This window comes from Trachymyrmex septentrionalis, unplaced genomic scaffold (genome assembly GCF_001594115.1).
Source record: "Trachymyrmex septentrionalis isolate Tsep2-gDNA-1 unplaced genomic scaffold, Tsep1.0 scaffold38, whole genome shotgun sequence".
Lineage (NCBI taxonomy): Eukaryota > Metazoa > Arthropoda > Insecta > Hymenoptera > Formicidae > Trachymyrmex > Trachymyrmex septentrionalis.
Window position 1 is genome coordinate 145299 of NW_017305547.1, and position 16373 is coordinate 161671.

General features: G+C 36.3%; 4 protein-coding genes across 5 annotated transcripts in view; 2 read left to right on the forward strand and 2 right to left on the reverse strand.

Annotated features, from left to right (window-relative positions):
• Positions 1-1074: 1074 nt before the first annotated feature.
• LOC108750908 lies at positions 1075-9523 on the forward strand. 2 transcript variants are annotated; one of them, XM_018490769.1, is made up of 4 exons: positions 1075-1470; positions 5558-6313; positions 8072-8209; positions 8904-9523. In XM_018490769.1, exons 2-4 carry the CDS (start codon positions 5765-5767, stop codon positions 9402-9404), a joined length of 1188 nt encoding a protein of 395 aa, XP_018346271.1. In that variant the 5' UTR covers positions 1075-1470; positions 5558-5764; the 3' UTR covers positions 9405-9523. The 2 variants fall into 2 exon arrangements, with proteins under 2 accessions (XP_018346271.1, XP_018346272.1); XM_018490770.1 differs by having other exon boundaries at positions 1075-1294.
• Positions 9524-9662: 139 nt separating this feature from the next.
• On the reverse strand, positions 9663-11914 carry LOC108750909 (nuclear transcription factor Y subunit B-4). Its single transcript, XM_018490771.1, has 2 exons — positions 11584-11914; positions 9663-10514 (listed from the first exon to the last, which is right to left on the reverse strand). The coding sequence occupies exons 1-2, from the start codon at positions 11690-11692 to the stop codon at positions 9973-9975; spliced, it is 651 nt and encodes a 216-aa protein (XP_018346273.1). The 5' UTR covers positions 11693-11914; the 3' UTR covers positions 9663-9972.
• Positions 11915-13649: 1735 nt separating this feature from the next.
• Positions 13650-16249, reverse strand: LOC108750912 (leucine-rich repeat-containing protein 59). Its single transcript, XM_018490776.1, has 6 exons — positions 15830-16249; positions 15502-15561; positions 15275-15397; positions 15001-15214; positions 14177-14383; positions 13650-14084 (listed from the first exon to the last, which is right to left on the reverse strand). Exons 1-6 carry the CDS (start codon positions 15929-15931, stop codon positions 13783-13785), a joined length of 1008 nt encoding a protein of 335 aa, XP_018346278.1. The 5' UTR covers positions 15932-16249; the 3' UTR covers positions 13650-13782.
• A 58-nt stretch (positions 16250-16307) lies between these two features.
• LOC108750911 (transcription factor 25) overlaps positions 16308-16373 on the forward strand; it is a 3485-nt gene continuing 3419 nt past the window's right edge. The window contains exon 1 of the mRNA XM_018490775.1: positions 16308-16336. The gene's annotated coding sequence lies outside the window, so the exon portion shown is untranslated. The remainder of the gene's footprint in view (positions 16337-16373) is intronic.

Genomic DNA, 16373 nt, shown 5'->3' on the forward strand with positions numbered 1-16373 from the left:
ATTTCTATATATAACAAAAAATATCTATAAAATAAATATTATTTTTTTATTTAATTTCTTCTTTCTTATTATATATTTTCTATGTTATAATATGTGTAACAGTATTTTTATTTATTTTTATGATTCTCTCTCTCTCTCTCTCTCTCTCTCTCTCTCTCTCTCTCTCTCTTATGATAGTCCGAATAGAAATTGCCATGAATCATCCAACAATTAAAATATGAAGCTAAAATAATAGCAGGTCGTTGCCTGCGTGAAATCAGGCTAGGGCGGTAAAGGTGAAAGGTCAAAGGCAACGGGCTAGCACAGATATCGACTCGGGTGAGATCGAGAAGGCGAGGTAACCGGGTTACAACCGGGGTGGTGGATAGGCACCCTCCAAAGCGGGTTGCCCTAGAATTCGACTTCGGCGTTTTCGCACACGCGCGTCGTTCAACAACAGCCCCTCGCCTTTGTATCACTTGCGAGGGTTGTAAAATATAAGACTAAACATAATAAAATATATAGACTAAACATATAAATTGCTGTATAAATGCAAAACACAATTTATTATCGCTGGTATAACATTTTATCCTAACACAACTAATAATCTCTTCGTTTTAGTTTATGAGTGATATTTTGTAATATTGTATCCCTCGATCTGCAATCCAAATAGAAACATATACACAAAATTTCTTTATATAAATTCATTTCTTTTATATGAATTATCTTTCGATAATTATCATTGATCTTAAATCAATTGAGTTTTTTTACAATCATGGTCAGATCATGTTTCCTTTTCTTTTTTTTTTTTTGTGAATGCGACACTTCCGTGTGAATGCGGTGAAAGTGACAGGTCAGCTGCTGTTATATGTTCACACCCCCGCCTAGATTCAACCCTGTGCGAGATCCCTACTGCGCGTGCGGTTGCCAATGATAGAAGGGATGAAATGGAGGAAGAGAGAGAAAGAGAGAAAAACGGAGAAATAGAGTAGAAGAGAGAGAGAGAGAGAGAGAAAAGGAGAAAGAGGGTAGAGGCGCATGCAGTGCGGCTGTCTGCGGCTGCTCGTGACTCGTCCGTCAGTCGGTAGTCGTGGGTGGTCGCACGCACGTTCGGGGGTGACGGGTGCGTCTACATTCGCGAGGAGGGCGATGGAGGTTTCGTGCGCCTTGCTGGCGATCGAGTGAGACGCGCCATTCGTTGAACCGTGTCGCGTCGTCGTCGTCGTTATCCGTATACCAAATTCGTTCGTGATAAGAGTGGCACGAATGGACAAGGGCAGCGCATAAAAGAAGGAACCCTCGCGAGCGGAACGGGGTGACAAAATGTCGATGTATCACTGTTTATTGTGAACGAGTCGAGGAAACGAGGCAGAAAGGCAAAGGGAGAGAGACAAACAGAGAAAGAGAGTAAATAAGAGGGTTGATCACGATACCTCTCTCTCTCTCTTTCTCTCTCTCTCTCTCTCTCTCTCTCTCTCTCTCGGATTGTTGGTACGCGCAGTCGTTTTTGATGTTGTTGGCTGGCTTGATGCCTGTTTCTTCTTTTTTGTTTGCTATATATTTATTGCTGTTGCTGCCGCCGTTCGCTGCTGCAGCGGTCATTTGCGACCGAATTAAAAAAAAAAAAAAGAGAGAAAAAGATGTACTCCAGCATAGCCTTTTTGTTGTCTCGTTGTTGTCGTCGTCGTCTTCGTTGTCCTTAGATTCCTCCAATATGTTCATCCTTAAAAAAAAAAAAAAAAAAATTTTCATTGCTGTCGTGAGAGAATGAGAGTTACATGATGTACCCGAGGGCCACCAGCCAGCCTGTAATTTCCTATTTATCACAAGTAGATGATACTATTCTTCTCTTCTTCTTGATGCCTCTTGCGTGTCGCGTTCGCCATGGTCTACTTTGATACAATTATCCGAGGACCATTACGTCGAATATTTCCCTGTCTATATCTTCATGCACGCACATATCCGTCGCCTATGCATGTCTTTCTTATCCGTTAGATACCAACGACTAACTATCCAACTCATCCGTCATGCATTTTTAACTGCTGCACTGTGGACAACGATTCCGAATCTTCGGGTATAAGCAGCTGATTTCCAATGTGAATAATTTGTATTCTGTTTCATCAAAATTAGTAACTTCAACCGCGTTATTATATACGCAGCACTGAAATTCAAGAGAGAGAAAGATAGAAGAAAATAAAAAAGGAGAACTGTATTAATTAATTATTTGCCGCTTTCTACAATCTTTGTAGAAGGGGAGAGATAATTAATCGCATTTGTCTCGTCAAAATTATATATATATATATATAAAATAGAGTTGATACAATAGTATTAACTCTATTTTTCCTCTTTTCTTTTTTTTTAAATATTATAATATTATAATATTAGAAATTTATAATATTAGAAATTCTCTACATTAAAATTATTAGTATAAAATTAATTAATTTAGATTGTATGTACAATCGAACTATATTAGATTTATTAACTTTAAAGATTTAAATAGATTGAAATTAAAAATTTAAACAATTATTGCCTTCTCAGTGATTGCGTGTATCAATATTGATTAATTATTTAATTGATTTAGAATGATAATATAGTCGGTTTTTTGTTTAAAAAGGATTTATTTCTAGAGAAACTAGATAAAAAATTATTCAATTACTTTTGGAACTAAAATAGACATTGCTGAGATCAGTCATAAAAGATCGCAGTAATCAATAAAAAGAAATTCGCGCATTTTGCACGTGGCCTGCAATTTGTTTCACTATTCACTGTTCTTTTCTCATTGCTTTTTCTTCACAATAAGCGCTTGCAGTGTGTAATCACTAATTAAGCACTTTTTATATAAATGTGTGTAAATATGCATAAAGTAGAAACTGCTTCCAATACTTTTTTTGAATATTGTAAACAATAGTGTAATAAATGACAATTATGAATTGTCACAATGCTTAAAGAATATTGTAAACGTGTCTCTCCCGCACATGTAAATCGATTAAAATTAAATCTTAAATAAATCAGGTTTTTTTTGCACAAATCAATCAATTCATGTTGATAGGGTTGTTAGCGAAAAAGAAAAAAAATTTTCCCTAACTTTTCCGGTCACTTTTTGAAAAAATTCCCTGAATAAAACTTGGAAAATTCTTTGAATAAAAATAAAGAAAACATTAAAATATTTTATTTTACAAACAATAAAATTAGTACAATAAAATATAATGGAAAATAAACGTGATATAAAGTTTTTTCGTAATATTTATAATAGCGTATTATAATCTCACTTTGTTAATATACACACGAGGATATAAATAACTACTGATTCAAAGTTGCATGTGTGTCGGAGATCAGAAAGCATAAGAAAAAAATGAGAAGGTGTGAGAAATAATAAGAAGGCTTTTGAAAAGGCATAAGAAGACATTTGTATACATACACCGTATACTTATTACTTTTGTTTAGAAATTTATGATTATAATACAAACAATAAATCAAAGAATTATTTAACTTAACAACAAGTTGCAAATAATAATATAATATAATATAATACTTAAGACTTACAATGAGTGTGTTGCAAACGTTAACACTTTGACGTCCGAATGAAAAAAAAATCTGTTAATATGACCGTTGTGCAACTAATTATTTTATACATACCTGTTAATTATACGTACCCTACTAATTTTATACACAATACAAACGATATGCGACTAGCATTTTTCTTCGGTTCGCTGTGCCCGACATCAACGTGGTATTGCCGGTATTTGTCTGATAGCTTTGCTCGTGACAAAACATAATGTCAGGGTATCATTGGACTACGTTCCACTTAACGCTCAACGCTCGTAGAATCATTTCATCCTTGTCGTTTATCAGATGTTAAACAAGGACAAATGATGCTCGCGATCGTTGCAACAGTTAAGTGGAACGCAGCCATAGTGTTAATGTATGACTACTGATACGCGATGAATTAAAAAACAAATAAATTACAGGAAATAGCGGATTGTATCTTTGTTTTGCACATTGCTTATTGAGATTTAATCATTTCATTAAAATTGTATATTCTAATTATTATTTTAATTAATTTTAATTAGAAATGATTTACGAAATATTCATCACACACACATTAATACATACATATTTTGACTTTTGCAAAGTTAAATTTTTTTCTTTTTTAACAACATCCGTTAATGATTTTCTGCAAATTGCTCATTGCAAAATTAAAAATAAAAAAAATATTTGCATTGTTTCTTTAAAAAATTTTTTAAATCCTGTTATATAATTTTTAAAAAAGTAAAGTTTAAACTTAGAATTTTACAATTTTATTTTATTTTGGTTAATAAATTTCTTGATAATAATTTCCCTGACTTTTCCCGGTTTTCTCTGATTACTTTTTAATTTCCCTGACTTTCCCTGATCGCTAACAACCCATCTAAATTTATTTTAAGAATAAATCGATAATGTACATGTATATTTTTATCAAAATTAAATTTAAGAAATAATTTTTCGAAAACATTAAATTGCTCCGTAGGAGTTGTTATTTATTAATGCAAACTTAGTTTTTAAATATTTTAAATTATTTTCGCATGTAATATAATTTATATATATATATATATGTATAAAAAATATTACATACTTACAATTATTCTATTATATTTACTTAAATTTAGCTAAAAGAATCATTAATTTGTACAATATTATTTCACTATTCCAAAATTATACTAAATAAAATTTATTTAAGGTGCTCCCAATTTCACAATTCGCAAAAAATTATTTCTTAAATATATATTATATATAATTATGTACATAGAATTTTCTTGTGTTATACTAGAATGTAGTTATCGTAGATGTGGCAATTAAACGTAAATTAAATATAAAACATACATTTTTATATAACTTTACATTTGTTATTCAGCGAACGCATAACTGAAATATTCTAAATAGCATTTTATATGAAAATTACATTAATTACTAATTAAATAATTAATAATTTGGTTCAAATAAAAAAAAACAAATTTTAATCAGATTATATATTTGGCAGATTAATTTTTTAATTTTATCTTAAAACTTAATTAAATAATATATTGAAAAATACAAAATTGAAAAACTGTGCGACATTGTGTAAGAATGTGATTGTAATTGATTATGTAATATTTGTATCAATATATAATTCTTGAATTTTTTACCCAATTTCTACAATTTTTTGTTTCCTTTTTCTCATTTAAGACCTAAGTATTTATTTCGCTTTAAATGCAAAAAAAAGTACAAAATTAGTAATGATAATTAAAAAGAATAGATATATATATGTATATGTATATATCGTTTAATTGTGAAATTTTATAAATCGATTAATAAGAAATAAATATTTTCCATCTTTCGGAATTAACTACGTATACGTGAAAGAAATGGTATAACTTATATCATACACGAATCACTAAGCTAATAATACGTTACGCGTTCGCCGATTAGTGAAGATTTAATCCAACGCAAAATGAATCGCTTTTAATCGTGCTTGCCGCGTAGTGATTTAGAGACGTAGTGACGACCGTAATGACGGGTGCCAAAGACGGGCGCAGCTCCGTCACATTTCTTGCCTTTCCAGAGGGGCAAGGAAAAGAGTGAGAGAAAGAAAAGGCAAAGGGAGTGATTCCCTCGGGATAGAACGAAGGTGCGAGAGACATATACCATGGCAAGGACTGATTATCAACCGATAATGCGACGTAATTCGTAACGGGAACGGGGGGCTGCCCCGAATACGGAGTCGCCTTGAGACGGCAAGCGAGGAAACGACCCGGTAACCCGCGGAGAGATGTATGCCGCGGCGGGTGGTGCGAGTATCGCCAATCGGAGGAAGCAGAAGCGGCTGCAGCTCAACAAGCAGGTGCCGGTCAATGTCGTTCCACCAAGACTGAAGACCGGCTTACCGCCTGGCCCGCGTCACCAGCAACACTACCAGCATCACCAGCATCAGCACCAGCACCAACACCAGCATCAGCATCACCACCAGTACCATCAGCACCACCACCATCACCATCACCCGACCAAGCTCGCCGCCTGTCCGCATCAAGTCGCATCAGCACAGCAAGCCCCGCGAGCGCAAAACCAGGCACCGACGTCGACGTCGTCGTCGTCCGCCGCATTCCACCCGGTCATCGATCGGCGCCGTCACACCGACCGTCACAAGTCCCAGCAGGTCCCCCCAGTCTCGCCGATCCAATTCCCGATCTCACCGCCCCCGCTCTCCCTCGAATCCTCGGCATCCGCCACCACCTTCCCGGCCAACAAGTCCAGCAACTTTCCCTTCCCGCCACCTTCAATCCTCGATCTCCGAGTCTCGCCTCCTACTTCGGAGCTACAGGTGGGTAACATCATCGGGTACTCTCCCCTCATCACCAGCCTCTTTCGGGCTCACGCTGTTCTTTAGCCGCTCTCTCTCTCTCTCTCTCTCTCTCTCTCTCTCTCTCTTTCTCTCTATATCTCGCTCAAGTCACCGTTACTGTCTTCCACTGTACGTTTATGCGTACTTATTACAGAAATCATGCAAAGCGAGAATAAATTGCGCCCTCCGCAATGTGCGCATTGGGCAGAGAAAATTATTGAGTATTCAGTTTGTTATAATTGTGACAAATAATAAAAAATGATATATCTTATATAGAAATCGTTACAATAATCGTTTGCATTATTTTTGCAGTATATTTCCTTATTCTCAAGTCTGTAGATTACATTATTATATTATTAAAGGATAATAGAAGACAACATTTCTTTATATCGCCACAAATTTTGGGAAGAGAATATTTATTTTAATTTTTCAACTTCAATTCTATGTCGTGTGCGTCTGAACACACAACTGATTGAAAATTCAATCACTTTATACCGTCATCTCTGCCAAGTGCAATCATTGAATTAGATTAACGAGAATTATCAGCTCACTTCTCTATCGCTTTAGCGCGACTCACCCTCACTCAATGCGTATATGCTCCCTCTGATTGCACCACATCTCTTTTGCCGGCACCTCGTACAACGTTATATAGTAAATAGCATCGATCGGCTGTCTGGTGGCGTATTACACGCGATAAACCCGTCGAGAGCAGCGTAAGAGAGGCGACAGATTCTCCATGCCCGAATATCTCCCAAGCCCCCAAATTGGCTAAAGGCTCGTAATATAATTTCAGTATAGCGTGAAACATGCTTCCCACGATTATCATCGACGAGAACGAGCAGCGATCGATGCCGATGGCGGGTAGCGCAACATTAGATCGGTATCGATCGCTGATGGAGCTTTGAGGTGGACTGGTCTCTTCGCACCGTATCGGGGGAAAGGAAAGAATAAGAGAAAGAGAAAAAACTGGGCAATCAGGGGGCTGAGATCTCAATCGATAGTATATACAAATGAACGAGCGGGATGCAGGCTGCTCTATTAATTAGACGAGATAGACGAGATAGACAGCGATTACGGGGGGGTAAGATTGGTAGAGAATTACCTTCCAATTTTGCCACCAGACTCATTCCACCGCTACCACGGTATCCCCCACGATCTTACGTATACGGGGTAAGTATCAAGAGCGTTCACGGCCGTGGAAAAAGCGATCTTGATCCCTTCGCATAAACTCTATAAATTAGGATCGCGCAGTTCTTCTGAGTACCAACACCTAGAACCGAGCTCGTTATGAATAAGGTTTGACGTAAAAGTTTTACGAAATCGTGTACGCGCATACCTCATTGATCAATATTCCTTCGGGCCGATTACGACGAAATCAATCAGGCAATCATGAAGCAAAGAACATATCAATTGCTCAAATAGATCATATATTCCTGTATCATCCACTGAAATAATTTAATACTCTCTTCATTCATGTAAAGCTCACGTCAACGTTCAAAGGAACTATAAAAGGGATGAAGGGTTTTATATTGTGTCTATTGCTTATCTAGAACGCTGTGAACTTGTCACAGAATTTTCTTGTATAATATAAAGTAGTTACGAGATATAATAAATAAAGATGATCAATTAAAAAAATGTATGATTCAATGAGAATATTTACATTTTAACGGAAGATCATGCGATTCATTAGCCTCAACAATTATTTATAACAATATGTCTGAGAGTTACGTATTTCAGTGCGGCGGTCAGGGACCTGGCGGCAAAGCGGCGTGGCAAGGATGCAGCAGACCTTCGCCCCTTCCTTTATCTCCCACATCGCCTGGATACAGAACGAAGCAATGCGAAGCACATCGACGATGGATGAAAAGAAACAGGGTAATTTTATCAGACACTGATACAATGTTAAAAAAAAAGGAGAGATGAAAGAATGTTTATAATATTGCCCACTTTTAGCAGAATGTTTATTTTGTAATTATTAAAAGTTTCCTTTTTACATTGATTGGAGTATACTTTTAGATCTAGAGGAAAAAATGTTTAAATGTTAAAACCTTCAAGGAGTAGAAATTTTAATGCTTGGAACTATATAAATTGTAAAAAAATCTACACAAAAATATTATTAGGCACCAAGGTCTGTATTCATAGTCGGTTTTTACTTTAAGACTAGTCTAAAATAATGTCTTAAGATGCTAATGCAGTCCTCTGATTAGTTCGTGGCAGAACTTAAGACGGTCTTGATTATAAGAACTGAATACTGGCCCAAAACTCGCTTTCATCGAATATAGTTTTCTTCAGTGAAAAATATAAAAAAGCCCATCAGAGCCTATCTCTGGGCTTTTTTTTTACATTTTTCACTGATAAATTCTTTCGAGCCTCATTTTATATATTGATTTTCTTCATTCATTTGTGTTGAACACTTCTCGGTTCATTTTCACTTAATAAAAAATTTAATGTTAAAATTTAAGAAATCCTGTCTCAGCGAAGAAAACTTCCAACAGTTGCAGTATAAGCATTCTGCTGAACATGGCCATTTAGAGAAAATAAAAATGATTTAAGAAATCATGTACTTTAGATAAGAGACGCCAGTTACTGCTACGGAAGCAGCGGAGAGGACGACGACGAAGATGACAGCAGTAACGCCATTCATCAGCGAGGCGAGGTCAGCGCGGCAGTGAACACCGTGCTCTACGTCGGTTTGGGAACCACCGCGCTCGGTTTAGTTATCTCATTCGTCGGCACCGGGGAGAAGGGTTTCCTGAGCCCGCAGCTAAGGCTGGTCGGCCCATCGTTACTGTGCGCCGGTTTGCTGTGCTGTCTGTTCCGTGTGTTGCTGTGTCTCTGTCTATGTCACTGTGGTCAGTGTCGCTGGCGATTCTGTCAGGTCACCTCGCACAAGGAGAAAGCGAGGAAAGCGGACACGCAACCAGGACCGGGAACGTTATCGACCGCTTCGCTATTGCCGCCGTCGATGCATCAGGAACGGGAACGTCCAGTCCCGCCCACGAGCCGCTCCGTGTCGCCGGCGACGAAGGGACACGAGCTCCTGCTCTCACCTGCCCAATTACCGGAGTAAAGGACAACATGATTCGTGCGCCCACGAACATTTTCTACGAATGAATTCTATATACCATACGCCGATTTACTGCCGGTTCACGCCCGATTACTCGATCCTAGTTTCCGTTATGGCCTGAACCGCGAAATTTCGCAGCCTAAAAAGTAGCCTAAATGCGTCTTAGAGCTTAAACTTAAACAATAGAAGAATAAAAGAATCGGCTATGTTTTTTTTATCCTTGTTGTTTTCGAAAAGAAAAGCAAAGGAAAACCATCAACTAGGTCGAAACCAGGTCTCGTTCGCGAAGCCTCCTGATTTATTTACGCTCACGCTTACAAGCTTCTTTACAAAGATTAAAGTTATTTTGTCTCTGATACTTTATCTGAACCAAATCTTATTATGATCATGGATCTTAATGTTAAAACTTAAGATACTTTGCTACGCTTATTGCTAGGCAAATATCGTTCTTCTTTTTCACATAATTGGATCTGTATGTTTATCATCTTCATGCCCATATTTCACAGATCACAGTGTGTCTCTGAACAAATACGATAAATACTTATATCAATATCACTTTAATTCCTAATAATCAGGAAAGTTGAAACTGCATCTGCTCGTTCGACGAGTAACTGTAGATGACAGACGAATCGGAAGTGCTCACGCTGGACGCCGTCGCGGTGATAGCGAACAATTGATCCTCGTACATACTCTGCGGCTCTGTTTTTCCATTGCCAGTGGCTGTTGCATTGGGTGGGTTGTCACCTTTTGTTGCTTCACGATATTTTTGCAGGTACACTTTCAGAGGCTCGACGTAATTATCAAAGCCGAGCGTAGTCATGGCAAACAGAATGTCTTCACCATTGATAGTTTTGCGCTTCTCCATGTGACATCTGTCACTCGCTTCCGAAGTGATGAAGGAGATAAATTCTGACACGCATTCCTGAACACATTCACGCGCATCTTTGGCAATCTTTCCGGACTCTGGAATGGCTCTCTTCATGATTTTGGCAACGTTTGCTATCGGCAAGAAGCGATCCTGCTCGCGAAGCGGCCCACCGCCAGTGGAAACTCCAGGGCTCTGCAAAGGATCCCCTGCGCCATGATTTGAGTCGTCCGTGTTCTCGGGATCATCTGTTTAAAAAAAAAAGCATTTGTTAAGATTTATACATTGTCTTACTATCCAAAGGATTTGACTTGTAATCTGGTCCGCAACGACTTACAAAGGAGTTACCATGTAAATATACTATCTAAATACAAGTATCAATCTTTTCGTAAGTACTTAGAATTGATATGTTCCCATACCTTTGTATTATAATAATACAGTCTATGTAAAAGTTCAAGATAGCAGATATGTGCTCTCTTGGCAAATATTTATTATGCTTCATGTCTCTAAGATGATCAATAGATAAAAATCATGTGTCGACTGAAAAGTCGATAAAAAATTTAGTAATAAGGATACAAGGTCTGTGTTTTGTAACTAAAAATTATGTGATATAAGCGATATGGTAATAAGATTTCATAAAAGCAAGAAGAAAAGTTCTAGTATAGTTCAATGCAGTAATAACAAATAAATTTAAAATCAAACTGAAGTGTAAATACACTACAGTTTAATAAATTACTATGATAGCAATCCGATACGTTCTATAAATCTAAGACCAGATCAGAGGTATGTCTTCAAGATAACTGATGGACGAAAATCATTGAAATCGTTGAAAATGAAAAATTTAGTTTTAAACACAAAATGACACTGATCAAGATGTACGAAGGGTCAACTGAAGTATAAACATCTGTTCTTCTTCGCGTGAGAATGAAACTCTAACACAGAGTCGATATGGCCAGAGTCGAAAATGCCGCTTATGCGGTGAGTAACAAAAATCAATATGCAGAATACAAGTCTAAAAGAGGAACATAAACTCAAATACGCGTTTGAAGCCAGGCACACTTTCCAAAAATAATGACACAATAACACGTCTGATCACGTCGGTAGACTCACCGAGACTATGTATAAACACGTGGTCTGAGTAAATAGCTACATACTTGTACCTCTTTTCTATCCAGAAAATCAGCCTGATCTAACTCGACGTAAATTCGATGATACGAAATGCAAGGATCTAGATAATATTCAGTGAAACTTTCGAGCATCTCGGATACTTTATTTCGAAGTTGGTTATCGGGCCTCGGGAAGGAAATGCTAACCTACCTTCCATATCATCTGACTGTACGCCAATGTAGGACCCCGCAACGGTATTTCCACTCAGAAATGTCGATCCTAGAGGACCATCATCGCCGCTTTCGCCACTGTTTTCCATCTTCGGTAAAATTCGCACGTGAAACAGATCGAACAATTCAGGCTCCTTTAACCTTTTTCTATCTTTGTTTTTATATCGTTAAAAGTTGATTAAGCCAATGGCTGCGGGTAGAACAAGTACATGTGTACAACAAGTGTATGTACGTACTGATACACACAGCAAAAGCAATTACAAATTGCGATTGCGACGCGATTGCGATGCGATTGTGAAAGCGTCTAAAAGCGTCTAGAGGCGTCTCGTTTAATCACTTTGATCATTTTGACCAACCTTAACCACGTTAAGATCGATCGCAGCCACTCACAGACTGCCATTTGGAATTTTTTCACTGGATCGACCAATCAGAGAGGCCTGTGATGAATTTGGCCAATTGGCAACGAGCTATAGTCTTCTGGAAGCGGCTCTAGGGATTTTTCTCTCGTAAATTATGAAAGTTACGCATTGCGAATGCGCGTCACGTTCAAATACTGTCTAATTTCAATCGTCCCTAAAGATTTGAAATTTTATTTTTCTTTTTTCACTAAAACCGCCGATGGTTCAATTTTGGCTCATGGTGGAAGAAATCAATATTAAAGAATCATTACTCGTTGATCGATTTTCTCTGTTGATATAGACCTACTTACGAAAGTTAAGCAGGGACATCGATTATAATAGTGTGTGGTTGATGTGGAGTACTCCACACTTGGATATCCGAATTTTTTGATGAAATATGAAATTTTATTTTTTGATGAAATAATTTATTATTTAATATTTTATTAAAAATGAAAGTTGATTAAACTATAAAAAGTCATGTTTACAACTCGATCGGCGTTGCCTTTTTCACGTGTACATATTCTGTTCATTCATAATATTAGTAATATATATATATATATATATGTTAGTGACAGTCTATAATATAGACTTTAATCGAATAAACAGCATTTTTTTCTCAGTGTGTGCATACAATTGCGGAGGATCCTGTTTGCCTACAATTCCAATTATAAATACATACCACTCATATCAGCTGGTGCCTAATAATTTTTCACTGCTATACCAATAAGAATATTTTATTTTTAAATTAGCGATGAGTGTGTACAACACATGATGTGTGTAATCCTTCCCTATAATCGTTGCAAGAATAAACGTACATTAAAACGCAATCATGTTAGGACCCTTTTTTTTTTAGTTGTTGGTCCATCTTCGCAACACAATAGCTAATAAAAAATCATATATATATAATAATAATAATATTTATTATTATAAAAATAATAAAACTGATATGTTGATGATTACTAAAGAAACTTATACCTTCGCTAATTGATAATCCTAAATTTAGTGTGGATACTGCATCAAATTTTAATTTCCTTTTTGTAGACAATAAATAGCCTAAAAAGGGTCGCATCTACGAAGGTTCTTTGTATGTTGCTGCATAAAAATGAACGGAACAGATACATTCTACATTATAAAATGTGTTAACTTCATTATATGTATTTGATGTATGTAAGCAAGGATGTATTAATTTTATATATACCATTTTTAACATTGACATTTTCTAATTATTTTTACATGTTTTTATTGAGGTACTCATTTTAGTCTCTCGAGCTGTCACTTCAAAATTATTCCGGTGCAAATGTTTAAAAGGTAACACCTAATATCTGCACAAAACCGTACAAAATCATATGAAATTCGAGAACAAGCACATTAGGATTTCTTTCATTATGGAACTTAATCGTTAATTAACTTAATCATTAATTATATCAATTTTTTTGTTTTATATTAAATATACAATAAAATATTAAAAATATGTAAAAATAAATATGTAGAAATAATTGTAATAATATAAATATCAAAATATTTATTAACTAAAAACAAAAATAGGAAATCATTAAATTGTCACCTTCAGCAATTCTAACAGGATATTATCGGCGTTACCATTCTAATTAAAATGTCAAACATCACGCCGAAAAATAAATAATGTGTCTGTCAGGAATATTTCTTTATTTGATGAAAATAAGTTTTTATGATACAACAAAATGTCAAATGCTTTATTATTTTCTTTAAATGCTTTGTGATCTTACCGATTTCCAAAGTTAAATGGAAATAGGCAAACAGTTTTATAATTCTTTCTCTTCCTTGCTTGTGCCACTCTCGAATTGCGTTCGGTAGAAATCGTTAGCAACGTCGATAATCGATTTGATCTGTACAGTCGCGATCTTTATTATACGCTGCAAATAATCTGTAGTCTGTCGATGATAATTCTTCAACGGCAGCCCTGATAATGTCTGCGCATTTTGCAGAAACGTGTCCGTCTGTTGCTCATAATGCCATGAAAGCATCACCATCGTTACGGTAAGTAACGAGCTGATTACGAAGAACCATACGATCACGCATGTGAAAGATCGGCATAGCCCAGTACCTGGATCACAAACAACATGAAATAATACATGATATATAAACATGATTTTTTATTTATGAATTAACGAATTATCAAGATCAATACTCATTTACCTGTTGATTTATACGATTTACGCATAGACGCATTATTGGATGATGATCCCGTTAATCTTACGCTATCGCTATTGTCCTGCAAGCATTCCTCGCTCTGTGTTGGAGAATTAGTTTTATTTCCATTCATCTTCTCCCTTTCCACGTCCTTCTTCTTTTTTTTCTTCTTATTCTCCTTCTTTGTACTTGGCATCTCCTTGTCTGCATCGCCTGAAATGCAACATATCAGTAAATATTAATTAACTCCTAACTGTAATGTCAGTGTTACAATTTCATCACTTATGCCTGTTTTTATTAATGTAGATTTTTATAATTTTACTCTATAAAACTTTTTGAGTAAATCTCACTTTAAAAAGTGAAATTTATGTCACTCTTAAAAATTGAAAATTGAACTATTTTTCAATACTCAATTTTCGCTCTTTAGAGTGAGATTTCACTTTTAAAAAATGAGTATAAAGTTATCTACATTTGTGGAGACAGGCATTAGATTGGGTTGTTTCATCTTTTGATAAATCTCAGTTCATCCAAATTAAGAAGTAGGAAACAGTTTGTCTTTGCAAAGCAATTGAATAGGGGAGCTTTGCTCATTTTATTAATCGTTTCCCTATTCAATTGTCTCAGTTCACTCTTTTATTCTCTTATTTATCTATTAGAGAAATTAATACATACTTTATCTAAAGATGGCAACCAGCCCTTAACAAATAATATGACTGTATGTAATATTATTGAATGTAAAATTATAACATCGATATTTATGTTACTATTATTTACTAGATAATTATTATCTTATGCAAGACTTAAATGAATGTGCAATGAGCAGCGCATACCCGCGACATTATTTAATCTACGTAATCTCTCTTCCTCGATGACGAGTTTAACATTGGACAAATAAGTGACGATATTACGAGCGCATGCCTGACACTCGCGCATATTACTGCATGGTCCCGCAACACTGGCTACAGCCTCGGTTAAAGGGTTTTCTTTCAAATCCAACCACCTTAGATTTTTTAATTCGCTCAGGCTCAGAGGTAATCTGCTGATCTGTAAATTATGCAAATTATGTACATTTTTGTCAAAGGATGTAAGGAGAAAGCAGTTTACCTTATTAGCGTATAAATCCAAATGTTTCAATTGAGACATCTCGCCAAAATTTTCAGGAAGTTCGACCAGCATATTTCTGCTGAGATCCAATTTTACAATTTGTTTCAAGGTAACAAAAGTGGCCTGCAAAAAATTCGATGTCTACAATACTTATACAGATACTTAAATAATAAAATATTCAAATCATATAAAAATCTCTGAATTTTATATAGTCCAATAAAACATACCGGCAGTAAAACCAAAAGATTGGTTGATAAATTGACATTTGTGGCTTTTCTAACAGATGCCTGAAATATAACAGGATTTATATGAGGAATATTTATACCGCAAATTACTCCTATTTTATGACACATTATATAACAATAATCATATTAATTATTTTGTAATGTCCCTTAATCTGTAGAAAAATTACGTAAAAGATATTTTAAATATTCCATATGTACTAAAGTATAAATTTATACAATATAAGTTATTCTAATATTACATATAGTAAAGTTAGTAGATTTCTACAAACGTTCCATTCAGTTAAAAAAAAAAAAAATAAAGAAGACTTACGATTTCTCGCACAGGCACTTCCTCCAAGTCGCACAAGCTGAGGTCCAGGGTGTCCTCCCTCAGCTTATCCTTCACATCTTTCAACTTTAGTTTGATGGTCATGTCTGTCGAATCTTTTGTGAAAGGTGAACGCGGGCCACTCCGTGCGTCTGCGACGTCAGATCGCGATTATCGAGCCCCGCGCACATGCCCCGGCCCCGTACACGTAAGCAGGTGCACGTATCCGGGAGCGCGCTTGACATGTAGTGAATACACACCAAGAGGCTCACGTGGGTGTTGAATGCCTAACGGCTAACCGATAATCGCGCCGACTTGTCCCTGCGACCTCGCGTTTTGCGACCGCACGTTTTGACCAGACTGGTACCTATCGACAAGGATAAATTGCGTGTTTTTCGCGACGTGTCAACGAAGGAGGGAGAAAAGGAGAGAGAGAGAGAGAGAGAGAGAGAGAGAGAGAGACAGAGAAAGATTTCCTCTCCTCGTCGACTCTCTCATTAGCCAAATCTGGTCTGCATTTAACTCGTCGATTAACTCCGACCGCCGT